General features: G+C 39.2%; 1 protein-coding gene across 1 annotated transcript in view; it reads left to right on the top strand.

Moving 5' to 3' along the window:
- The window catches only part of SLC16A1 (solute carrier family 16 member 1), a 40,049-nt gene that overhangs the window by 619 nt on the left and 12,566 nt on the right, over positions 1-26,864 (top strand). Inside the window, exon 2 of the mRNA XM_037038898.1 lies at positions 22,652-22,912. Coding sequence (XP_036894793.1) covers positions 22,696-22,912 — 217 coding nt within the window. The 5' untranslated portion in view covers positions 22,652-22,695. The remainder of the gene's footprint in view (positions 1-22,651; positions 22,913-26,864) is intronic.

Below are 26,864 nucleotides of genomic sequence, written 5' to 3'. Positions count from 1 at the left end.
GCGCGAGTTATTTTGGACTCGTGGCATGCCCGTCCCAGCCTCCTCGGCCAGCCAATCCTTGTCCCCACCTGGTAACTGGCGATAGTGGTTTGGAAATCTGCAGTCCCTGCAGTTCGAGTGGACTTTGCCAAGAGGACAGTGCGGACGGGGGCTCTTTGTCATTCAACCTGTGGCTGCGGCACGCAGCGCTCGTGGTCTTGGGGGGCGACCCTGTTGAGGAATCTGAAGGATAGCATTACACTTGGTTAGATACATGCTTTTTGTTCCAAGTACATCCCTCCTCTTCCACGTGCATTTTAACGTTTCATTTCTTTGTCTTGACTTATTTGGTGCGACAAGCACTTGCTAAAACTAGTTTGTAATTTATCTTAACAAACTCATACGACTTTAGCCGAGTCTGCTTATAAACTAGACGTCTACTGTAGAATGTTTACAAGCTACTTTATCACAACTGCTTCTGAAAATTTTTTCAAACAGCATGGTTTCGAAATAAAATGTGTACACGTGAATGCCCTGATAAAATAAACGTGGGATTAGTAACTACTGGAATGTTGTGATAGGAGTTATGTGAGGACTTGGGAAGAGTGTGAGTAGGAATTAGCCATTAAAAATTTTGATGTCAGCTCTCAGCCTCTTGAGGTGAAGCAGTCTGTGTATCTTAAGCTTTTTAGTTAAGCATTCAATAGTACCCATACATCCAAGGCTTACACCCTGAAGTGCCTTTAAATTGCTATAGAAATGATAAAGAACTCAAGACTTCTAGCCCTTAAAACAGGTAGTGGGTATTACTTAAACAGAAGTTGAGCATACCTTAGTAATTGAGGGTTTAGCTAGATGCTGTTCTTTCATGGGACTGCAGTGACCCTTGTTAAATATGCAAGTTACTGGTCTGGGGAATATTTTGTGAGATTTTTATAGCTGAATAGGTTTAAAGGTTTAGTTGTAAGCTTAACATAATAGGTTATAACATGCCTAAACAGATTAAAAAGGGGAAAAAGATCATAACCACCATAGGATGAAACCAACATATTGGTATTTCAATTGTTTACTAATCTTTTAGCCTTTTAAATATTCACGCATATAATATTAACTCTGGAAAAGATCTTAGTGAACAGGGAGTTTCCCCTATTTTATGGAATAGGAAACTTGAGGTTAGAGAGGGTGTGATTTATTATCCTAGTTTTTGTTTGTTAATGGTTGGGTGGGAATTATGTGTTCTGACTCCAGGTTGGCACTCCATAAAAAAGGGTGTAAATGATTTTTGATATCTGAAAATTGATATTTTGAGTAATAACTTTTCTCAGCTTTAAATCCCTCTTTCCCATTGTGTTTTCAATCCATAATTTGCATTCCCGTGCAGGGTTTAGGTAGTATGTAAATGCCTGCATGGCCTTTCTCATCCGGTTTTGCTGCAGATGAGAAATAGGAAGATGGGACTTGGCTATGAGAAAAAACAGACTAGAGTTGTGGATTTTTAGGTATTTAGCAATTTGTTAACGGCTTATCAGGCACTATGAGAGACTTAGGATATAATATTTCCTTTCAAAGCTTTATTCTCATTCTGAAAGTTTTTAAACCATATTTTGAAATATATATTTCTTCCATCCCTTTTTAGTAAATACTTGTACACACAGTAATTGTTTAATAAATATCTCTTGAGTAAATCAGCATGTCATTATTATTCCCCCTTTGATCCTCATGTCAAATAAAGAATTAAATTGTTTTCTTGTTTAGTAAGGGACAAACTGCAAACGTGTATTAAAATTGAGTATTGTTTGTCTAGTACAGCGATTTTCAACAAGTTTGAAAAATTTTTTAAAACATGCAATACCTGACTCTTTAGTAAGGGGCACTAACTTCTTTTACCTTAGATTGCCAAATTAAAAAATGATAACCAAAACAACAATAGCTATCCTGTGTAAACGAATCAAAATTACACCTATTTTTTGATCATATCAGCAAAAATAAATAAATTTTTTGGTGTGCCACAGAGTTTTACTAATTAGTTTATGTGTGCCATGAGTCGAGAGGGTTGAAAATCGCTGGTCTAGTATTAAAACATTATCCACCATTCACAAATGCTTTCGTATTTTAGGATACATTTCATAGACACTAAAGATATATCAAAAAAGTCAGCGTTACTACCTCAAAATATACTCCGGTTAAACTTACACAGCCCTTTTCACTGCTGACAATGTGCATAAATCTTAAGACTGTTGTCGGTGAGATAATTGTCAGCACCTTTATTAGAAATATGGGTTTCCAATGGGAGGGAGGTGGGGAGCACTGGGGGTGGGCTGGGATGAGAGTAAAAGAGAACTGTACTTGAACAACAATTAAATAAATTTTAAAAAAGAAATATGGGTTTCAAATGAGTGCTTTATTTTCTTGGAAAACACTGTAATTGTTCAATCATTCCTATTTTATCTCCTTCATTAAGCAGTTTTCTAGGTGATAGAGGAAATACAATCATTATACACCAAAGTAGACTGATAATGGGATGTGTATTTCTAATAACAGAGCAAGTATTTCAAACCTGAGGTTCACTGACCTCTTTAGAGTTCCCCTAATTTAGCATAATAAAAGCTTGCACAAAAGGTTGGGAAGCTGTTGAAGACCAGATCTGAAGCAATTTCAAGCATATTTGCTGATGCACCCAAAAGAGGGCAAGAAAATCCCACAGGTCAGTGAAGATGCCCATTGTTTACTTAGTTTACATTGTTAACTTACGGCACTTAGATAGATCTCCTTTGGAAATAGTAATTTTAAGTTATATGAGCATACACTTTCTTAATACCAAGGGAAAATTATTCTGTCTGAACTTGTAATCATTGTATTCTCCCTTTTGCGTTTTGTTCCCTCTCATTTGTGAGATCAGAATCTATAATGATTTGGTACACAAGAGTCAGTGGCCAAAGGATTTATATAATGTGTGACATCATGATTACATATGCTGTGACATGATTTGCATGCTGTGTTGCATCACAGGATCTGGCTAACTTTACACTTACATCGGAAGTGCAGGAGTTAGGAGTGGGAGTCCGTGGGCAATTTGGACCCACGGATTCCTTTGGCAGTTTGGTAAAACCTGTGGAGCCCTTGTCAGAATAATAATGTGTTTAAATGTGTAAGATAAAATACAGTGGTATAACTGTCAAAATATTTTCATTGGATATAATGTGCTTTTAAAAAATTAGATAAGATCTTGTAATAACCACAGTAATTTAGAAGTAGTGATAATTTTTAGCAATTTCAAGATCGCTGTAAGCACTGTGTCAGGATACGAAAATGTGTTCACAGGTACTCCTAATGCTACTATAGTTTGTTGTCTACATTCACAGTTGAAATAAATTCTAAACTGCACTGAGAGACCGATTGAAAGATGTCATTTTTTTTATCCCAACCAAGTTCACAGACTACTTGAATTCCATCCACTATAGAGAATCAATCTGCAGATCCCAGGTTAAAAACCCCTGATAGAGGAACAGAAGAAAAAGTTAATAAAATAAAAACTTAACCTTGGGTATCAAAACTCGGTAAGGCAACTTATAAAAAACACTGTTACTATCCAAGTGGTTTAAAACACCAGAGCACGATCACCTGGATTTTATTCATTCAGTGATCACAATCATAGGGGAGACATTTTTCAGCCAGTGATCAAATATGCAGCTTATAATGCCTGTATATGTTGAGGGCTAGTCATTGTAATCAAATCAGATTCAACAAAATTATGAGTTGTTGGGAGTAGCAAGAGGGCAGTGGGGAAAACCCACAGAGCTGGGTACTGCCGTGCCTGCCTACGTGAGTAGGTGCCGGCCTCACTGTTGTAGATGTGAAGTCCTCTGTCATTGTGTATACTGTGACCCCAAAAGAGAAATCACCATTTTCATAAGATCATTATTGCTGTTTTAATTACTTTTCTGCATGAGACTGTCAAGTAAAAAAATGTCCAAACCGGTAGAGAACTTTTATGAGTTTGAGCACAGAAACAATGGACAGGGCTTGCTTAAGGCAAAGATAAAATCTTCTACTAAAATAGTTATATGCTTGGGGCTTGACCATGACCTGCCCAATTAGGAATTTATGATGAGATTACCCTGTGAGGTTACTTAAAAGCCTTTTTTCATCCACAACTTCAGGGCTCAAAATTTATCATCTAGGCTAGTCTTCCTGACATAGACCCATTATAAAATGAATCCTACCACCAAAAAGGAAAAGAGGGGAAAAAAGCATGGAAAAAAGTTTCAATTCACCTGGGCAAATTAAAGGAAAAATAAACATACACAACTTAAAAAGGTAACTTGGAGCCATAAATTGTGCACTAGCAGACTTAAATCAGTCCAGACAAATACTAGGCACTGGAAAAGCGGTAGGCACTGGAAAGCCTTGAGAAGTTTTTGGTAGAGAAAAGGCACAGTCAGAGCTAGCAGCATATTACAGTACAGACTGGAGAAAGGAGATGGCAGTCCTAAAAGGTAAAAGCTCCCAGACCAATCGTGGCAGCAACCTAAACTGGGCAGCAGTAATAAGAATGAAAAGGGGGGAGGAATGGACATAAGCAACTACAAAGGGGAGACAGGTTTGGCTCTTAACTGCATTTGCGTAGGGCAGAGGATCCACTGGAGAAGTATTGTGATGGCTCAGGTTTTAAGCCTGGCTGTTTGGAAGAATGGTAGAATAAAAGACTAGGTATGGAGGAAAAGGGAAAGTTAAGAACAGGCAGAGAAAATGAGCTTTAAAAAGCAACTTAGTAAGTTTGAAATGCCCAAGAGATAACTGGGAAAGGAGATCATTTATGAAGAGTAGTCAATCTCTGTCTTGAAGGAATGTAAAATCTCTAATATGGTTACAGCTAGAGATTTAGATTTGGTAGTGATTCTGCCAGGAATACTTCCAAAACTATGGAAACAGATAAGCTCCTTAAGAAAAAACATTACAGGTGGCCAACAGACAGAGAAATGCAAATTAAAAGTACACTGAGATAGCTCACACCAGCCGGAATGGCTATCACCAATAAATCAACAAACAGCCCTGGCTGGTGTGGCTCAGTGGATTGAGCCCAGCCTGCAAGCCAAAGGATCCCCAGTTGGATTCCCATCAGGGCACATGCCTGGGTTGTGGGCCAGGTCCCCAGTAGGGGGCGAGCGAGAGGCAACCACACTCTGATGTTTCTCTCCCTCTTTTTCTCCCTTCCCCCCTGTCTAAAAATAAATAAATGAAATCTTTTAAAGAAAATGTTTAAAAAAACGAATGAATAAATAACAACAAATGCTGGTGAAGATATGGAGAGAGGGGAGCCCTTCGGCACTGTTGTGGGAATGCAGATTTGCGCGCTACTGTGGAAAGCAGTATGGACATACTGCCTCAAAACATTAAAAATGTAACGCTTGTGATCTGGTGATTATATTTGGGGGAATTTATCTGAAGAAACCCAAAATGCTAATTTGAAAGAATATAAGCACCCCTGTGTTCATTGCAGCGCTGTTTACTATCTCCAAGTTTGGAAGCAGCCCAAGTGTCCATCAGTAGATGAGCCGGTAAAACAACTAAGGGCCATTTAAACAATGGAATCTAATCAGCCACAGAAAGGGGGGAAATTTTTACCCCTTGTGACAGCATGGGTGGGCCTGGTGAATATTATGTTAAGTGCAATAAACCAATCAGAGAAAAACAAATACTATATGATTTCATTCACATGTGGGGCCTAATGAACAAACTGAACTAACAAGCAAAACAGACAGACAGACAGAAAGCAGGCTGACAGCTCTGGGGGCGGAAGGGGAGGAGGTTGGTTAGTGGAGGAACAGAGTGAAAAGGAAAAAGGACTCATGGACAACAGTGTGGTGATTGCAGGGTGGGGGTGAGGGTGGGGTTAAGGAGTGGAAAAAAGTAAAAAATAAATCTTAACTGTAATAGAATAATCAGTAAAATATAGTTTTAAAAGTAAGTAAAATTAAAACAAAAAGAAAAGACCAAAAGAAATCCTATCAAAGAACAGAAATTCTAAATATTCCAAATACTGAAAGCCATGTGAAATGTTAATAGCAAGTTATAAAAACATTTTAACAAAATACTGGCTTTTAAAGAGGAAGTACTTTGAAACTTTTAGATACATTTTCCCAAAAGCATGGTGTCTCAATCATTTTCATTAAAACACACGAACTTGAACTTGCCCTTCCTATTTCACAGAGAAAGAGGGAGCCTTTACATTAAAAGACATACCAACCAAACGTAATCTATGACTTTGCTTGTACTCCAAATCAAACATGATTTAAACTAATTTAGGAAAATTTGAACACTATCTATTTATTTGGTGGTGATAATTTTTAAAGATGGGATAATGGTATTGTGGTTGTTTTTTTTTAAGAGTCATGTCTTTTAGAGATACAGTGGTACCTCGGTACTCGTCCATAGTTTGCTCTGGAACTCATGATGAGTGCTGGAACCAAGGAGAACTGAAGGATGGAACATTTTCTCTTTGGCGGGGGATGCGGGGTGGGTGCTGGTGTCACGACTCAGATAAGTTCTAGCAAATATGACAAGTCCTGAGCAAGCACTGAGTGCTGAAACATCCCCCCCCCCTTCAAAATGTGACAATATACAGAGTTTGACAAGTTCTGGAACCAACGAGTACCAGGTGTGACTGAGGTAGGTAGGGGTGTAGTTGAAACAGCAGTAGCTCTCAGTTGTGCTCAGAAGTCGCCATTATAAATTGCTTAGGGCGAGGGAGGGACGGAATTTGAAATAATGCCAACAATAAAAATAAAGGAAAACAACTATTTAGAAGGAAAAAATAAGAAAAAACATCATTCTCAATATAACATCAACAAAAAACAGGTCAGGAATGGTTTTGAGTTTTGTTTCCAAACCTGACAAGCGGAGCAGCCCTGGGCAAGTCACATAACATCTTAATGTCTGCATTTGGGTAAATGGAAACAAACACCACCTGCTAAACTCATAAACTCCTTCCTATTTGCTCAAGCTAGAAGCCTGGGAGGTTTCTTTATTTTTATTTGTTGACTTGTGAGAGAGATTTGTTGTTCTGCTTATTTATGCATTCATTGGCTGATTCTTGTATGTCCCCTGACTGGGATCGAATCCATAACCTTGACGAATTGGGATGTCACTGTAATCAACAGAGCTACCTGGCCGGCAGGGGCAGATTCTTTAACTCCTGGCTTCCCCCCATCTCCTGCATGTGGTCCATCATCAGGTCCTGTCTGTTCCCCTCTGTTCCCCTCCCATCATCCCATTACTGTCCATCTTGTCTATCACTGTAGTTTCACAACACTCCATCAGCCTCCCTCCAGCTGGTCCTTTCACATTGTATAGAGTGATGCTCCAAAAATGCAAAATAGGACCATGCTAATCCCATCCCCACTTAAAATCCACCAACTGCTTGAGATTAGCTTCAGGACTATAGTGCCTCCTTAAAATTTTTTTTTCCTAGTCCCCTCCCTAGTTCCTTTAAGTAACTAAGGCTTTCCACCATAAGATAGTACCTATCTCCAACTTCTGCCTCTCCCTCTTTAGCTTTGGTAAAATTCAGACTTTCCAGTGTACCCTGTACTCTGTAGCTTCAGTACTCATGTCTGGAATGCATTTTCCAACCATCACTCCATGGCCTGGCTAGCTCCTATGTGAATCCTTCAAGTCTCAGTCTAAATAGAATTTCCTCTGAAAGGCCTGCTCACATTGCTTGTATCCCCACTAAGTTGGGTCTTTTCACACCTACACAACACAGTATTTTTCCCCATAGGAACCTGTACTTTCTCTGTCATAACAGTCAATACTTTTTTGCAGAGTACTTGTTGTAATTATGTTTATATAATGTATATTACCATGTTGTCTCTAGTCCTTAAAACTTATTTTTATGTGAAACTAAGTATAGAGTTAAATTTTTTTCTCTGAGCGAGTAGTTCAGCTCAGGTTTGTGTAAGAAAATAAAAGGCTTTCTTTGTTACTTCATCTTTTAATGAATTTTAACCTACTTATTCTTCCCATTAGGCTTCAGAATACTCAAAGTAGATTCTAGCAGAAATACCTCCTGTTATATTCAAATACTCATTTACATTCAAAGAAATATAAACAACACAATCCTGACATCCCATCTACTTATAACTTTAATCTGGCCACTGTGTTTCTTCTTCAAACTCTGTAACAAAATGGGTCATGTGTTCACAGACGGAAAAGGCCAACTTAGATCTCGATATGCGATATGCGGCTATGTTTTGGGGTTGCTGTAGAAAACAGCGTAGATAACAGGTATTCCAGAATATAACCTGGAGTTGTGTCAAGCAGAACCTGCCATCAAAGGACAAATCCTCCAACTTCTAGACAAGAATAGATAATGAATCTGCTACTATAAGACTATTATTTTCACCTTGGGGGTGTGTTTAGTCGCTATTGGGCTTCGTTTTTTTTTTTTTAAGTTTTAATTTATTAAGAGCAAGGTTACTGGAGACTTACATTTTTCATGCTGTTTCCCCTTAAAAGATGTTTATTTACTTTGAGATTTGGAGCCATAACCCTCGTAATAAAAGATGCTAAATTGGGTCTCATCATTGTACTCTGTTCTCATGTTTTGCTAGTTGTCAGCTGAAGTAAAAATAGGCTAGTTTCTTAAAATCTCTTCAGAATAAACATTTTAATAGGTACTTCATTATTTTAATGAAATCTTAACCTTTAAGTTGAATTACTAAAGGGAGAAATATTTTTGTTGGAATTTTGTTTGATTATGCTTATACTCAGCAAATTAGACTTAAAAAGTAAGAAGTTTTTCTTTTCCTGATTTTGAAAACTCACTTTCAATTTAAAATGCATGTTAATTTAATATCTACCCTATTATTTATTCTATGGTCTACAAGAAGATTACTTACTTTTTAAAGAAATTATACTAGTGTGGGAGAAGAAATTAGTGAAGTATTAAAACTAACCCTCAACAGGAAAACCAGAACATATTACTGGGACCATACTTCTTTCTCATACCCCCTTGTTATAAAATCATGTGTATGTGGATGCACAGATGCCAGAAATCATTGTCTTACAAGAAGGATTAAAAGTGTTTTTACAGATTCAGATTATTGAACATGACATTGGCTGAGACAGAGAGATAAGTAAATATATATATATGCATATGTACACACGTGTACATATGCATGCATATTCACTACCTCAAGTTTGCATATTAGTTTGATCATTTGCAAATGTGATCAGCTTCATCATTTCTCTATACTACTTATGAAGCTTTAATCTTCATCCCTACGAGAACTACAAGAAAATTAGGATTGACATTTGTGAAATTGGGGCCACAATAGCAGTATCGTGGGGCTATTGCAGAGTATTAAACAAAGTCAGTGTAAATTCATTGGAATTGTGCATCAAATACACGGAGGTGGCAGAAAGGCTGGGAACTAAGGGGCACTGGTTGATAATTTCTTGACTTGTGACACTGTTTGCTTTATTTTAGGGTGGTGAAAGGGCCCTGAGACCCAACAAACACCCTTTATGTCATCCCCTGTCCCTCAGCATGTGCTGCATTGACGCGAAGCGTTGCAGCCCTTTTCTAGATCACAGGTGGTAGGGTTCATCTGTTTCCTGGTGCTCAGCGCTCCGGACAAGTATCTATCGGTTTACTTTCAAGTTGAGAAAAACTTTCAGTAAATTCCTGGTTTGGGTAGAAAATACTCTCTTAGCAATATATATGGGATTTTAGACTAGAAGAAAATGTCAGGTGGACTACAGGGAAGCCTTTTTTCTTTTTTTTACCCTCACCCAAGGATAATTTTTATAGAATTTATTTATTTATTTACTTACTTACTTACTTACTTATAGAGAGGGGAAAGGAGGGAAAGAAACATCAATGTGAGGGAGAAACACAAAGCAGTTGCCTCTTGTATGCACCCCAACCAGGGACCAAACCTACAACCCAGGCCTTTGCCCTGACCTGGAATCAAACCCTCAACCTTTTGGTTTATGGGACGATGCTACAACCAACTGAACAACCTGGCCAGGGATACAGGGAACTATTGAAAGGACAGGAATTACTATTTATTTTGTTCTATAATAGTTCTTTTAACTAAGAATAGCAAAATGTGACATCCTTAATCAAAGTTATTTTAATAAGTGAGGTTATACAAATATGTACAGTTTTAATCAAACTGTAAAATGCATATATATGTAGTTCAAATAGACTTAAGATTTAGTCCAGTTTGCACCATCTCCTGCCACCATTTCCTGCATTCCTATGCATCAGCCTTTTTGACAACTAATACAGCCATGTTATACATTCAGTCACTTTTGTGATCAGATAGAGTTCATGGTTAAAGCTTCTTGAAGTTTTAAATCTAGTTTTGACACTATGGAATAAGGCATTATTCATTTGATGAGGCAAGTCTTAGTGACTAAAAATTGTCACTGCTTTAACTAACTGGGATGAATCAGAGCTGTCAGCTAAGCTCAAAGCTGAATCACGTCCAGCACGTATTAGCTGGTCAAGTCAGAGCTTGACGTGTTCAATAGCTCTACGGTCTGTGTGTGGGTGTCTCACTCCTGTGTAAACATTCTGAATCAAATTAATCTTTTTAGTGGTTCTTTGATTGAAAAATTTCAAGTGCTTTTCTCTTTATACTTCGATGAAGGAAAAACTCGTAAAATTAATTAATCAAGTGCCTGGAGCATTTCTGTTGCATTAGAATCCAGACTGTTTGCTCTAGCAGAATTGAGCTGTTGGCTTTTTATTATATTCACTCCAGAGAAAATTTTAGGAAGTTTGAACTTACATTGTTATCCCACAGAATGAAGGTAAGTGAAATGTCCTAGGACAGAGATCTTTAATCTTTAAACTGGGTTATATTTTGAAGGGAATTCTCCAGATTTTCAGATTCAGATGTACCCTTAACTAAAAATCATATCTCTCCTAAAAATGGATGCCCCAGCTTTTCTGCTTCTCCTCTTCCACTTTGCTTTATCTGAAAGCCCGTACCTCCAATACAAAATAAAGTTACAGCTCTCATTTATCCTAATTCTTATTGTGGTTCAGTGCCCCAATCTAAAAAAATCTCTGCCCTGCCCCGCCTCCCACAAAGAAGGGAATGTTTCAGAGTGTGGGAGTCCCAGAGGGAGAAAGCCCCATGACAGAAATCCAGCGAAGGGTGAGGTCAGAAATATTAGGCCGGGCAGAGCCTTATTTCATTTGGACAACAGTCTCTTTCCTTCTCTATTTTCTAAGTTAGAATTAGATTTCGAAAAGAGAGAGTTAATCACGAGGATGTATATCAACACATTTATTTCAATGAAAATGAGGTACGGCACCCTGGCTGATGTGGCTCAATGGATTGAACGCCAGCCTGCAAAAGGTCACCAGTTCAACTCCCAGTCAGGCAGGGCATGTGCCTGGTTTGCAGGCCAGCTCCCCCAAGTTGCAAGAGGCAACTGATTGATGAGTCTCTCGCACTTTGATGTTTCTCTTACTTCCTTCCTTTACCTCTAAAAAAAAAGTAAATAAAATCTCTCTGATAATAAATTTTAAAAAGTTTTTTTAAAAAAAAAGGAAAGAAAATGAGGTATGGCTTCGACAGAAATCAGTTTTGCTTGATTGTTTTAAAAATGGACTGGCCAATTAGATTATATGGTATTTTCCATAAAATGGGCTAAATCTTTATTTTTTTAATTTTATTTATTGGTTTTTAGAGAGAGTCATCAATTTACGTGTCCCACTTATTTATGTATTCATTGGTTGCTGCTTGTATGTGCCCTGGCTGGAGATCAAACCTGCAGGCCTGGCATTTTGGATGGCACTCTAACCAACTGAGCTACCTGCCCAGGGCTGGGCTAAATCTTTATGGCAAAAGCTTTGATAAATACATTTAAACTACACAGACAATAACATAAAGTATGCCAGAAATTATATATGTTGTAACTATTAGGCTTAATATCAAGCTGCACTTCAGTAGGTGCACGGATAAGCTGTGGTCCATCCAAACAGTGGTTCTTCAGCACTAAAAACAAATGAGCTGTCAAGTGAGGAAAAGACATGGAAGAAACTTGCATGCATATTTCTAAGTGAAAGAAGTCAGCCTCATAAGACTGCATACTGTATGATTCCAACTATTTGACATACTGGAAAGGGCAAAACTATGGTGACAGTAAAAAGACCAGGGGTTGCCAGGGGTTAAAGAGGAAGGAGGGATGAACAATGGGAGCACGAAGGATTTTTAGGGGCATGAAACTACTTGTGATACTATAATGGTGGATCCCTGTCATTATAAATTTGTCCAGACCCATAAAATGTACAACACCCAAGAGTGAACTCTGAGGTAGATTTTGAACTCTGAGTAATCATTTGTAATACAGGGATATGCATACTAGGAGTAAAAGTTGATTTAAGACTAGAGTTCCAAGGAAAAGAATATTATTTCACATAGGGAACAAGCTAAGGATCGTTGGATGGGCCAAGTGCCTGAGATCAGGAGAAGCCAGCAGTGCCAGCTGTGCAAACGGTATTCTTTGACAAGAGAGAATTATGCTTCAGGAGACTAGGATCACTGCAGTGCTGGTGAGGGTGGCAGTGACTTGGAAACGTCTGCTCATACTGAGTAAACCTCTTCTAAGAGGAAACAGAATGTATATTCTCTGTTCCTCTAGGAACGTCAGCTTTTCATCGGCCGTCTTGTGTTTGCATATAGTCATGTGCCACACAAAAACATTTCAGTATGACCTGTGGTCCCAGAAGATTATAATGGAGCTGAAAAATTCCTCTTACCTAGTGACACCATAGCCATCGTAATGTCACAACGCATTACTCGTGTGTTTGGTGGTACTGGTGTTAACAAATCTGCTCTGCCAGTCATGCAAAAGTTACCAAGTTTGCTCTAAAACAGTATGTGTGTCAAGCCTGCAGCAGCGTGATACATCCATTTTCCTGCATTAACTGTATCATTTTCTCTTGTGCTTGATTTAATCTCATGTTAATTTTGTTTGTCATGGCCCCTAAGTATACAGAATCCACTGCTAATGTTTCCAGTAAGAAGCCAAGCTAAGTGAGTGACCTGGAAATGAAATTACTGGTGATTAAGGACTACGAAGGTGGAAAATAAGTGATGGTTATTGCCCGTCCCATTCCACCATAGATAAGATCTTGAAGAACAAGAACAAGGTAATGGAAGCTGTTCAAGGATCTGCTTCATCAAAGGCAGTGACACTGAGAAAAGTTTGGGAAGGTTGTATGCCAAACAAGGAGAAGCTTCTAATAATCTGGATTGAAGACCGACACAGAGGTGTAGCTCCTCTCAGCACCATGACAATTATGGCCAAAGCAAAAAGTTTGTTTGAGCTGTTTCAGAAAAGGCTGGACCTGACTGCAGTGTTGAATTTACTGGTGGTTTAAACAATTCAGGAATCATTATTCAGTCCATAATGTGAAAGTGGGTGATGAGTCTGCTAATGTTGTGAAGGAAGTTGAGGAATTTTGGAAAATCTAGATAGCTGATTGTGGAAGAAAATTACTTGCCAGGACAAATACACAGTGTGGCTAAAACCTCCCTATTGTGGAAACAGATGCCTAAAAGGACTCTTACCCATAAGGAAGCCAAGTCAGTGCCAGGTTTCAAGGCTTTTAAGGACAGGATAACAGTTTTGCTTGAGAGCAGTGTTGCAGCTCGAAATCTTTGTCATCTGGCACAGGGAGAACCTCAGGGCCTTCGAGCATATCAATGAGCACACACTGCCAGTATTCTGCAAGAGCTGTAAGAAATCACGGGAGTGACCCAGCTTCTCTTCCAAGATGCCCTACTGAATTGCAGTGCCAGCGAAATGGAGAAGTACTAGCTGGAGATTAAAATATCCTTCAAGACTTTTCTTATTGGTGAGAATGCTCCCAGCCATTCTCTTGGTGATCTTCGTCCCAATGTCAAAGTGGTGTTTCTTCTTCCAAATACTATCTTATTGATCAACCAATGGATTAAGGAGTTTACAGCTGCATTTATGACCTGAGGAGCACCTTTTCCCAAGCTACTGCTGCAACTGAGGACGACACTGATGTAATTCTGGAAGGGTTACATCTCTAACTGCATCAAGCACCTTGGACTTGGGGTGACGTCACAAAGGAGTGTATGAATGGCATATGTAAGAAGCCATTCAAGAGATTCATCTATGACCTGAAAGATTTGCCGAGGATGAAGAGGTTGCAAAATTCCACAAGGCAGTGGTGGAAATGGCAAACAACTTCAACGCTGGTGTGGGTGAGGATGACCTAGAGGTGGTCCCCGGCAATGACTGAGGGCTTGTTGGAACTGGAACGGGAATGTATAGCTGAAGAACAGGCAAGAGAACAGAAAACTGCCGAAGAAAAACAAAGTTCATAAGAAAATTCACAGTGAAGGGTTTAGCATAAGTTTTTGTAGACCTCAATAAGCTCTTATAAAAGTTTGAAAATAGCCCTGGCCGGTGTAGCTCAGTGGATTGAGCCTGCAAACCAAAGGGTCACTGGTTTGAATCCCAGTCAGAGCACATGCCTGGGTTTTGGGCCAGGCCTCCAGTAGGGAGCATGCAAGAGGCAGCCACACAATGATGTTGCTCTCCCTCTATTTCTCCTTCCCCTCCCCCTCTCTAAAAATAAATAAATAAAATCTTTAAAAATTAAAAAAGTTAGAAAACACAGACCCAATACTGAAAGGTTTGCATTAATAGAAAACATTATCTGCTTACAAGTAAATCTATGATTTAAAAAAAAAAAACAAAAACAAGCAAATCACCATGGATAGATTTCTGAAAAGAGTGACACCCGCTCAAGGGTCCTTTGGGGACACTCCAGAGACATCATTATTGGGGACAACAGCTCCGTGGGTGTGTTATTGTCCCTGAAGACCTTCCAGTGGGATAAGGTGTGGAGGTGGAAGATAGTGGTGATCCTGCCCTATGTAGACCTAGGCGAATGTGTCTTTTTTTTTTACAAAGTTTAGAAAGTAAAAAATAAACAAAATTTTTTAAAAATAGGAAAAGGTTATAAGGATATAAAGAAAATACTTTGTACAGCTGTACAATGTTTTTTAAACTATTATGTTAAAAAGTTTTAAAAATTTTATAAAAGAAAAATAATAGTAACCAAAGGTCAATTTATTGAAAAAAGGGGAAAATTTTAATTTAATTTATTTATTTATCTTTAGAGGGGAAGGGAAAGAGAGAGGGAGAGAAATATCAATGTATGGTTGCTTCTAATGTGTCCCCTGCTGAGAAATGGCCTGCAACCCAGGCATGTGCCCTGACTGGGAATCGAACCTCGATCCTTTGGTTCACAGGCCTGCACTCAATCCACTGAGCTACACCAGCCAGTGCTGGAAAAAGGAAAAATTTTAAATAAATTTAGTACAACCTAAGTGTGCAGTGTTTATAAAGTCTGCATTTGGTTGGGCGTTGTCCCACAGAGTGTAAGGTCTCCAGTTCCATTCCTGGTCAGGGCACATGCCTGGGTGGCACGTTTGTTCCCTAGTCAGAGTGTACATGGGAGGCAGCCAACTGATGTTTCTTGCTCACATCGATGTACGTCCCCCTCTCTTTATCCCTCCCTTCCCCTCTCTTGACAAAAGAAGTCTACAATTATGTACAGCAATGTACTAAGTCTTCACATTTACTCACCTTTGACTCACTGACTCACCCAAAGCAGCTTCTAGTTCTGCAGGTTCCATTCATAATAAATACCCCATCTAGGCATACCACTATCTTTCATACCATATTTTTAATGTACCTTTTCTATGTTTTTTTAATTCTTTTTTTTTAAAGATTTTATTTATTTATCTTTAGAGGGGAAGGAGAGAGGGAGAGAAACATCAATGTATGGTTGCCTTTTGTGCATCCCCTGCTGGTAGTTAGCCTGCAAGGAACTGGCCGGCAACCCAGGCATGTACCCTGACTGGGAATCGAACCGCGATCGTCTGGTTCGCAGGCCCGCGCTCAATCTATGTTTAGATATGCTTTAATAGAAAAATACCATTGTGTTAAAGTTGCCCACAGTATTGAATACAGTAACATGGTACACAGTTTTGTAGCCTAGAGGCAGTGGGCTATTTAGTACAGCCTACGTGTGTAGTAGGTTGTACCATCTGTTTATGTGTAAGTGCTCCGTGATGTTGGCACAACGATATCACCTAAGGATGCATTTCTCAGAATGTGTACCCATCATTAAGCAAAGCAACCATGACTGTATTACTTAAGTATATGTCTATAAACAATATAATACTGTTTTGCATGATTGAAAAATTTATATAAATGGTATACTACATCTGTCTATGGATTTTGGAAATAGGGCTCGGCATCTATTACATCCTCTTTTCTAGTGTACGTTGCTATATTGCCCAGGCTTTAAAGCTAAAAACTACAAAGAAACAAAAAGGATAAAAACTACATTTCCCAGGTTCCCGTGCAACTGTATTTCTGGATTTGATTTGAGTTCTGCTAGTCAAATGCATTTGTGTGACATTTGTAGGGCAGAAGTAGAATAGATGTCTCTATGTCTAAGCACTGGCTTTGAGATCATGAGACACATAGGACATGTGGGATCCATTTTGATGGTGCCTTCATAGGAGGCAAATGTGGTTTTAGGGCTTTAGAGCTATCAGCAGACATTAACAGCCCCTAATTGTGGTGACTTCCTGATTTGGATGATTGTCTGATTTTGGCAGTTTCTTATCTTGCTGGTTCCCTAATTGTGGCAGTAGTGGTCTGACACTGGAGTCAAAGGCTTTCTGGTTATAGAAGGAGCACTGGCTTGAGTAGTGCTTTGGAAAGCTTCGTGGGTCCAAGGGGCAAATGTTAACAGTCAAGGGCTTCAAGAGAGAGAGCTCTGATAACATCCTGTTCTTCAGGGCTAGGATTCTAAAGCGCTGGGCCGTAGGACAAAGGGTGAATAGGAGACAGACTGGTCTGCAAACGAACCATGTGACCTCTAAAACATCTTGACCCTTGGAATGATGTTCTTAGAGATTTGGGGTTTACACAACCCTAAGTGAATGAAAATCTCTGGAGAAAGATAATGTCTTAGGCCTTGAATTCAGAGGAACAAAAGGATGGAAAACACAGAAGAGAAAGAGTAGATACCGTGGGAAGGTCCCGCCCACATCCTATTGGAGTCTCAGAAGAGTGGGAAGAGAGAATGAGGAAGAACCAATATTTGAAGACACAGTGGCGGAGTTTTTCAAAATTGATAAGAATTCTGTTTTGTCACTGTGATTATTTATGTAACCTGTATTTTCTCAATAGTTTTTTTTAGATTTTATTTTTATTTATTTTTAGAGAGAGGGGAAGGGAAGTAGAACGAGAGGGAAAGAAACATAAATGTGTGGTTGCCTCTCATGTGGCCCCCACTGGAGACTTGGCCCCCAACCCAGGCATGTGCCCTGACTGGGAATCGAACCGGTGACATTTTGGTTCATAGTCCGTTCTCAGTCCACTGAGCTACACCAGCCAGCATCAATAGTTGTTTTTTAAGATTTTTCTCTTTATTTTGTTGGGTTTGTTTATACTGTATGTTAATATTTTTCACCAAGTATATTTCTTTAGCCATTAACCCTTGAAAAAATTGCCTTTCCATTCTCTTTTTCCAAAGTCCCATTAGATGTGTGCTGGATCCTCCCAATCTCTAAACTCTGTGTTTCCAAACCTTTTTCTCGTCGCTTTATAGTATAGCTCTCCACTGAATTCCAACTTTTTTCTCCACACCTATCCTGCAGGTTCAGCGTCTCCTTCCAGCAACCTATTATTAATTTCATTGAGTATATTTTTCTAGACATTTTGTTTCAAATCAATTAGTTGAATTCATTTAGTCAAATTACAGTTGAACCATATAGAATATAGTGTTACATCTAGCTTTTTACACTTAATATAATGCTTTTTAAAGAAAATCCTCACCCAAGGCTATGTTTATTGATTTTAGAGCTACAGGAAGGGGGAGAAAGAATGGGAGGGAGGAAGGGTGAAACATCTACTGGTTGCCTCTCATACATGCCCTGACTGGTGAGTGAACAAGCAACTTTTTGGTGCACAGGACAACGATTCAACCAGCTGAACCTCCTGGCCAGGGCTTAATGTAATGCTTCTGCGATCCATCTGTGTTCTTGCATGCACGAATAGTTCCTTTTTATTGCTGAGTAGTATTCCATTGTATGGCTATACCATGATCTGTTTATCAATTCACTTGGTGGATACCTGATTTATTTTCAGCTTTGGGCTGATAAGAATAAAGCTAGTAGAGCATTCTCATTTAAATATTTGAAGGTATACGTTTACCTAGCTCTTGGATAATACCGAGAAGTTTAATGACCAGGTCATATGTTAAACATATATGTAAATTTATAAGGAACTGCCAAAATGTTTTCCAACCTGGCTGTACCATTTTGCTTTACCACCAGCAATATGAGAATTCCATTTGCTTTACATGCCCACCAACTCTTGGTGTTACCGCTCTTAATTTCAGTCATTCTAGTAGATGTGTAATCTCACTATGATTTCAATTTGCATTTCACAAATGACTAATAATTTTGAGCACTTTTTATATGCTTACCACCTGTGAATCTTCTTTGGTTAAGTATCTGTTCAGATCTCTTGCCCATTTTTTAATTGGTTGTTAGTCTTTCAGCTGTTGAGCCATAGAAGTTCTTTTATGTTATTGATATGTGTTTTGCTGGATATATGTTTTATACACACTTTCTCCCAATCTGTAGCTTGAAATCCAATTTATAAGTTTATTTTTAAATCCTCACTCAAGGATATGTTTACTGATTTTAGAGAGAGGTGAGGGGTAAGACAGACAGAGAGAGAGGAACATCAATATAAGAGAAATATCAATCCAGTACCTCCTGTAAACCCACAGCCTTTTGGTGTATGGGATAATGCTCCAACCAACTGAGCCACCCAGCCAGAGTGCAATTTATAAACTTTTGGTAGAAGTGCTTCAGTGTGCCTTCAGAAATCGTTGTCTAGTTTAATGCCCAGGCTGGTGTAGCTCAGTGGATTGAGCGCAGGCCTGTGAACCAAAGGATCCCAGTTCGATTCCCAGTCAGGGCACAGGCCTGGGTTGCAGGCCAGTTCCCAGCAGGGGATACATGAAGGGCAACCACACAGTGATGTTTCTCTCCCTCTCTCCTTCCCTTACCCTCTAAAGATAAATAAATAAAATATTTTTAAAAAAGAAATCTTTGTCTAATTTAAATATTGAGTCTTTCAAACCATGAGGATGGATATCTATTTAATTTTTTTATTTAATTATTTTTCAAGTACAGTTTTCTGTCTTTTACTCCCATCCCAGCCCACACCCCCATGCTCCCCACCTCCCTCCCATTTCCACCCCCCTTAGTTGTTGTCCATGTGTCCTTTATACTAGTTCCTCTTCTATTTAATTTTTAAATTTCTTGGTAATAATTGGACTTCCAGACAAGATGGAGGTATAGGTAGATACACTATGCCTCCTTGCAAAACCAAAAGAAGGACAACAGCATTTAAAAACAAAAAACAAAAAATAATAAGAACTGCCAGAAAGTTGAACTGTATGGAAGTTTGACAACCGAAGAGTTAAAGAAGAAACATTCACTCAGACCGGTAGGGACAGAAAGGACACAGCAAGGCAGTGGCTGGAAGACTGGGCATCCTTACGTTTGCATGCAGATAACTGGGAAGCAAGACATACTGCGCAATCCAGGGTTCCAGTGCAGGGAAATAAAACTTCAAAACCTCTGACTGAAAAAACCTGTGGGGGTTGCAGCAGTGGGAAAACTTCCAGCCTCACAGGAGAGTTAGTTGAAGAGACCCACAGGGTCCTAGAACATAAATAAACCCACCCATCTGGGAAACAGCACCAGAAGCACCCAGTTCACCCAGGGGGAAGTGACTGAAAGCTGGCCAAGAGCTGAGCAAATGGCATTGTTCCCTCTTGGACCCCTCCCCCACGCAGCAATGTGGGTTGCCCCACCCTGGCATATACCTAAGGCTCCACTCCTTACAGTGTAATAGGGGAGCTGAGACCAAAAATATATGGCTCTAATGAAAGAACAAATCAAAAGCTCCAGAAGAAATACAACAAGTGATGAAGAGACTGCCAGCCTATCAGAGGCAGAGTTCAAAATGCTGGTGATCAGGGTGCTCGCAGAAATGGTTGCGTATGGTTGAAAAATGTAGGAAAAAGTGAAGGCCATGCAAAGGGAAATGTACAGGGAACCAACAGTGACTGGAAGGAAACTAGGACTCACATCAGCGATTTGGAGCAGAAGGAAGAAATAAACATTCAATGAGAACAGAATGAAGAAACAAGAATTCAAAAAAATGAGGAGTGGCTTAGGAACCTCGAGGAGAACTTTAAATGTTCCAACATGCAAATCATTGGTGTGCCAGAAGGAGAGGAGGAAGGGCAAGAAACGGAAAACTTATTTGAACAAATAATGAAGAACTTCTCCAATCTGGCAAAGGAAATAGACTTCCAGGAAGTCCAGGAAGCTCAAAGAGTCCCAAGGAGGAACACACCAAGACACATCATAATTACATTACCCAAGATCAAAGATAAGGAGAGAACCTTAAATGCAGCAAGAGAAAAGGAGACAGTTACCTACAAAGGAGCTCCCATTAGACTGTCAGCTGATTTCTCAAAAGAGACCTTGCAGGCAAGAAGGGGCTGGAAAGAACTATTCCAAGTCCTGAAAGACAAGGACCTACATCCAAGATTACTCTATCCAGCAAAGTTTTCATTTAGAATGGGAGGGCAGATAAAGTGCTTCCCAGATAAGTTCGAGTTAAAGGAGTTCATCATCACCAAGCCTTAGTGAATGAAATGTTAAAGGGACTTATCTAAGAAAAAGAAGATGATCAAAAATATGAACAGTAAAATGACAACAAACTCACAACTATCAACAACTGAACCTAAAAAAAAAAGAAAACTAAGCAAACAAATAGAACAGGAACAGAATCAGATATGGAGATCACATGGAGGGTTATCAGTGGTTGGGGGGGAGAATGGGGGAAAAGGTACAGGGAATAAGAAGCATAATTGGTAGGTACAAATAGACAGGGGGAGGTTAAGAACAGTATAGGAAATGGAGAAGCCAAATAACTTATCTGTAGGACCAATGGACATGAACTACGGGGTGGGGGTAGGAGGGGGGTTGCCGGGCAGCAAGGAATAAAGAGGGGGGAATAAAACAACTGTAATAGCATAATCAATAAAATATACTTTAAAATGAATAAATATATTGGTAATATTTTGTGGTTTTCAGTGTAGATACCTTATACTTCATCTGTCACATTTACTCACATTCAGTTTCTTAATGCTACTGTAAATGGTATTTTTTTTAATTTCAAATAATTGTTATTGGTTTATAGAAAGTTGATTTTATTGATGTTATAGGATGAGTCCTAGTTCATTTTTAGTTCTGTGTCTTTTTTGTATATCCGTTAGCATTGCCTACATAGACAATTATGTCATCTGTAAATAAAGACAACTCCACTTCCTCCTTTCTCATCTTTATGCCTTTTATTTCTTACTGGCAATCACTGGCTAGAACCTCCACCACAATGTTAAGTAGAAGTGGTTATGCTATGTCCTTGTTTTTCGGGAGACCCCCCACAGGCTCTTTCCTTGCTACGTCTACAATGTCCATTGCGCTGAATTGTTTGAAGTGTTCAGACATGTTGGAAAGAACAGTAGTTAGGAGCTGACTGATACCCAAGTACTACACTGTGGAGCCGGGATTGTGTTTTAGACTGAAGAATGTTGTAGCCAAGAGTGAGCTTGTCATCTGTGACCTATAATATAACCTGCATGGAGATCATTTGAAATGAACATGCTAACATACCCCTGTAGGATAAGTTATAATAGAGGGTGGATGCTGGGTTTGAATAAATTAAAGGAGACCTATATGAGAAAACAGGTAGACGGATCACCAAACACTGCCATCTTCTCCTTATTTGTAATCTACCAGAAAGTTTCATTTTCTAAACATGCTACCCATTATTAGGTGGCTTCAAAAAAAGGGATAATCTTTTATTCAAAACTATCATCTTTTGACATAGTCTTCCAACCCATTAAATGAAATGTTTGTGTTCAAAATGATCTATTTTGCAAATTGTTATATATCTACTGAGTCAGGTACCTACATCCTGATACTTTAAGTCAGCATATAAATAAGAGAAGGTAAAAGGAAAGTACTGAAAAATACATTTTGGCAAAGGGGAAAACGTACAAAGCCTATATTGAACTGCAGAACTTTTTTAGGGTATGCGTTATATGAATTTTGCAAGCAGATAAGTTAAAGGAGGCATTCAGTCAATTCCTCAAATTGTCAAATTGAATAATTTGAGGAATTACTAACTACTAAAACAGGTAGGCTTATTTGGAATATAAAGGCTACATTTATTGAAAAGGATTTATTTTAGCCGTGGTTTCTTACATAGTGAGGAGCTATCTTCCTGTATGCTACTAGAAACTGTGGGCAGTACCACAGCATTAAGACTTTCTGTGATAATATCCTTAGAAGACAATGTCTTTTGGTAAGGGACACTGAAGAACAATTCGGTGACTCAAGAGCTTGGTGTGATGGGTGGGTCGTTTGTTGTCGGCAGTGCTAGGTGGGAATGCTTTATTGCTGACATACTACTTTAATTTTATATCCTTCAGATACTTGGATTTGAACTGCATTTTGGAATTCATCTACCCTTAAAATGCCACCAGCAGTTGGAGGTCCAGTTGGATACACCCCCCCAGATGGAGGCTGGGGGTGGGCAGTGGTAATTGGAGCTTTCATTTCCATCGGCTTCTCTTATGCATTCCCCAAGTCTATTACCGTGTTTTTCAAAGAAATTGAAGGAATATTCAATGCCACCACCAGTGAAGTGTCGTGGATATCCTCCATCATGTTGGCCGTCATGTATGCTGGAGGTAAGTGCCACTGGGGCCTGCATTTTTAATGGTCATTTTATGTCTCATTCAGGTGTTTTGATGTGTTATTTCTTCAAGCTTTATGCTTTGAGTGATATTTTTCATTACCATTAGCAATGACAACTTTTGCTCTGTTTGTTCCACTATAGTAGCCTGAAATAGAAATGAGAAATTGTGATTTGCTCTCACTACCACTGAACTTTAAAAAGCTCTCAGAAAAATTACATACGCACAACTGATTTTTCTTACTGTTCTCTGCCAAACTCTTGAGATGTAAACATAAAGATTTTTTTAAATTGATGTTGGAAAATTAAAGTCAATCAGGTCAACCTGACTAGCTAATGCAAAGTCCTAGATAAAAAACTTTTCATGGTGTTAGAATTAAAGAATAAAATCTCCCCCTTCTTCCTTGTGATATTATTGGTCTTAAAAGCATTTCTTTTTTTTTTTTAAAGATTTTTATTTATTTATTTACCTTTAGAAGGGAAGGGGAGAGGGAGAGAAACATCAATGTATGGTTGCCTTTTGTGCATCCCCTGCTGGGAGTTGGCCTGCAGGGAACCGGCCTGCAACCCATGCATGTGCCCTGACTGGGAATTGAACCGCGATCCTCTGGTTCGCAGGCCTGTGCTCAATCCACTGAGCTATACCAGCCAGGGCCTTAAAAGCATTTCATCTGCACCTTAAACTTAAGTTTTATCATTTTTCCCCTTCTGCCTTGACATAAGAAGGAAATGTGGAGAGTTTAGTTAGTGCTGACTTAATAACATCATTTTATTCCCCCCCCAAAGTCTAAAATATTTATTCTCTAGCCCTTTACAAAGTTTCTGACCCCTGCTCTTTATTTCCTTCTTTTTTAAAAGTATATTTTATTGGTTATGCTATTGCAGTTGTCCCAGTTTTAACCCCTTTGCCTCCCTTTACCTCATACCCCTCCTTCCCCCCAGCAGTTATCTCCTTAGTTCATGTCCATGAACTAAGTTCTTTGGCTTCTCCATTTCCTATACTATTCTTAACTTTTCCTTATTTTTTCTCTACCAATTATGCTTCCTACTCCCTGTACCTTTTCCCCCATTCTCCTGCCTCCCCCGCCCCACTGATAACCCTCCAAAGGATCTCCACATCCTTTTCTAGTTTGCTTAGTTTTTGTTTTTTAGACTCAGTTGTTGATAATTGTGTCTTTGTTGTCATTTTACTGTTCATATTTTTGATCATCTTCTTTTTCTTAGATAAGTCCCTTTAACATTTCATTCACTAAGGCTTGGTGATGATGAACTCCTTTAACTCGAACTTATCTGGGAAGCACTTTATCTGCCCTCCCATTCTAAATGATAGCTTTGCTGGATAGAGTAATCTTGGATGTAGGTTCTTGCCTTTCAGGACTTGGAATAGTTCTTTCCAGCCCCTTCTTGCCTGCAAGGTCTCTTTTGAGAAATCAGATGATAGTCTGATGGGAACTCCTTTGTAGGTAACTGTCTCCTTTTCTCTTGCTGCTTTTAAGATTATTTCTTTACCTTTAACTTTTGGTATTTTAATTATGATGTATCTTGGTGGGTCCTCTTTGGGTCCAACTTGTTTAGGACTCTGTGTTCTTCCTGGACTTGTATGCCTATTTCCTTTGCCAAATTAGGGAAGTTTTCTTTCATTATTTTTCCAACTAACTTTTCAATTTCTTGCTCTTCCTCTTCTCCTTCTGGCATCCCTGTGATTCGGATGCCGGCACTTTTGGAGCTGTCCCAGCGTCGTCTTACTCGCTCCTAGGTTTTTGAATTCTTGTTTCTTCATTCTGCTCTGGTTGACTTTCTTTCTTTCTTATGTTCCAACTCATGTATTTGAATCCTGTACCCCTTCCCTTCCCTGTTGGTTCCCTGTAGGTTTGTCTTTATTCCACTTAGGGTGGCCTTCATTTCTGCCCTTAGGCTTTTGCTGTACTCAGGGAGTTCTCTGAGCAGATCTCTCATCAGTGTTTTTTGCATGCTGCATTTGACTGGTTGGCTGTCTCTGTTTTGCTTAGGTCTTTCTCTGGGGTTTTGTTCTGTTGTTTCGTTTGGGCCATATTTCTTTGTCTCCTCCATTTGGTTGCCTCTCTGTGTTTGTTTCTGTGTATTAGGTAGAGCTGCTCTGACTCTGTCAGTGCACCTGTTAGGCTGTGTGAGGTGGAATTTTTAGGTATTTGCTGAGGTGAGGCAAACTGCTTCACCACTTAGTGACACTGTATGTGGGGGGAGGGGTCAGAGAGGGGAGAATGCTGCTGTCTGGCTCCTGGAGGCTTGCTCAGCACTTGCCCTGTTTCCAGTCACTTCCCCCCTTCCTGGTTTGCTTTGTTTCTAATTTTTATTTATTAGAAAGAGAAGAAAGGAAGAGAAAGGTCAATTTTTTGTTCCACTTATTTATACATTCATTGGTTGCATCTTGTATGTGTCCTAGTGGGGAATCGAACCTGCAACTGTGGCATATTGGGACAACACTCTGGGTTGCCTGGCCAGGGCACAGCCAATTTTTATTAGGCACTACATACACATTCCACACTAGATTATGTGTTGTGACAGAGAACACTCACCTTGAGCCTTGCCTTTGGGAAGTTTACGTGTATAACCCTGTTGAGACAATAACATAAACTCATGAAACAGAAATGACTTACAACTAAATTAAGTACATAATTTCACTGCACAGAGAGAACAGGTGACCTGGTTGTCTTTGAGATAATTTGGGTGACTGGGAACAGGTGTGGTAAGACTTTTTTTCTGCTGTATATACCTTTTGAGCCTTTTAAATTTTGAATATAAGCCTGCTTTGTTAATTAAATGAAGTACTTTTTAAAAGAATGTAAGTGCTTTTAAAATACAAACTCAGGCCCTGGATGGTGTACTTCAGTGGATGGAGCACGGGCCTGTGAAGCAAAGGGTTGCCAGTTCAATTCCCAGTCAGGGCACATGCCCGGGTTACAGGCCAGGTCCCTGGTGGGGGACACATGAGAGGCAACCACACATTGATGTTTCTCTCCCACTTTTTCTTTCTCCTTCCCTTCCCCTCTCTCTAAAAATAAATAAGTAAAATATTTTTTAAAAGTACAAGCTCAGGACTCATATTTAAAAGGAACATTGGGCATTATCTAGGTTCTGAGAGCTCATAATTTTGGAGGCCTTTAACTCCATCTGCCAGGATTTCTAATCAGGTTTTGACTGTGATGGCTTGAAGAAATTGGTATAAAGATTATCCAGAGATACTCCAGGCGCTGGGTGTAACTTTAAGCTGACTACAGTCCAAAGGTTCACTATCGCAATTCCAAGCTGCCAAAGAACTTGAAAGCCACTTGCATTTTGCATCAAAAGTAAGTGATGTCAATTGTGCTAATTGCACATGATACTTTTGGGGGAAAATTGTTCCTCCTTTGTCCTCAGCCAGCGATAACTAGCACATTTCTCCCAATTTTGTTATAATAGGCCTATGAACTGTATCCCTCCCTATTTTTAATGATAGCTAATTAGGGCCATCCTTCCTGAAATAACTCTGAAAGACAAATTGCCTCTTATGAGCCTTGTGGCAGAATTTTTACTAAATGGGTTATTTTGTTTTGATTGGTTCCTAAATAGTATGTCCCCTAAGAATTATCACTTTTACAACTGCCATAATCCTTTAACTTGTGCATTTGGGCCACACCCTCAACACTAGTATGCTTTGAGCTGTGAGAGATTTAGGATTTCTTTTGTAGAGCTTTGGTTCATAGATACGAACCGATGCTTGTTAGAGTACTTTTTAGGGGAGAAGATCTTAGTTGCCTGCCGATGGTTTGTTTACTGGCTTGAGTTGTTTCCTGGTTTTCTAACATGAAAGTGTAAATCTGTATATGTTTTCAGTCCTACAGTGATGGCATCTTAGCTTTTCCTCTCTAAAATACTGGAAACTTGACAACATTAACTTAAACATCAAAGAGTCAACAGTGTGGCAATCT

Source organism: Sturnira hondurensis, unplaced genomic scaffold (genome assembly GCF_014824575.4).
Source record: "Sturnira hondurensis isolate 20B ecotype Veracruz unplaced genomic scaffold, ASM1482457v3 Scaffold0024822, whole genome shotgun sequence".
Lineage (NCBI taxonomy): Eukaryota > Metazoa > Chordata > Mammalia > Chiroptera > Phyllostomidae > Sturnira > Sturnira hondurensis.
This window is presented reverse-complemented; position numbering and strand designations above follow the sequence as displayed.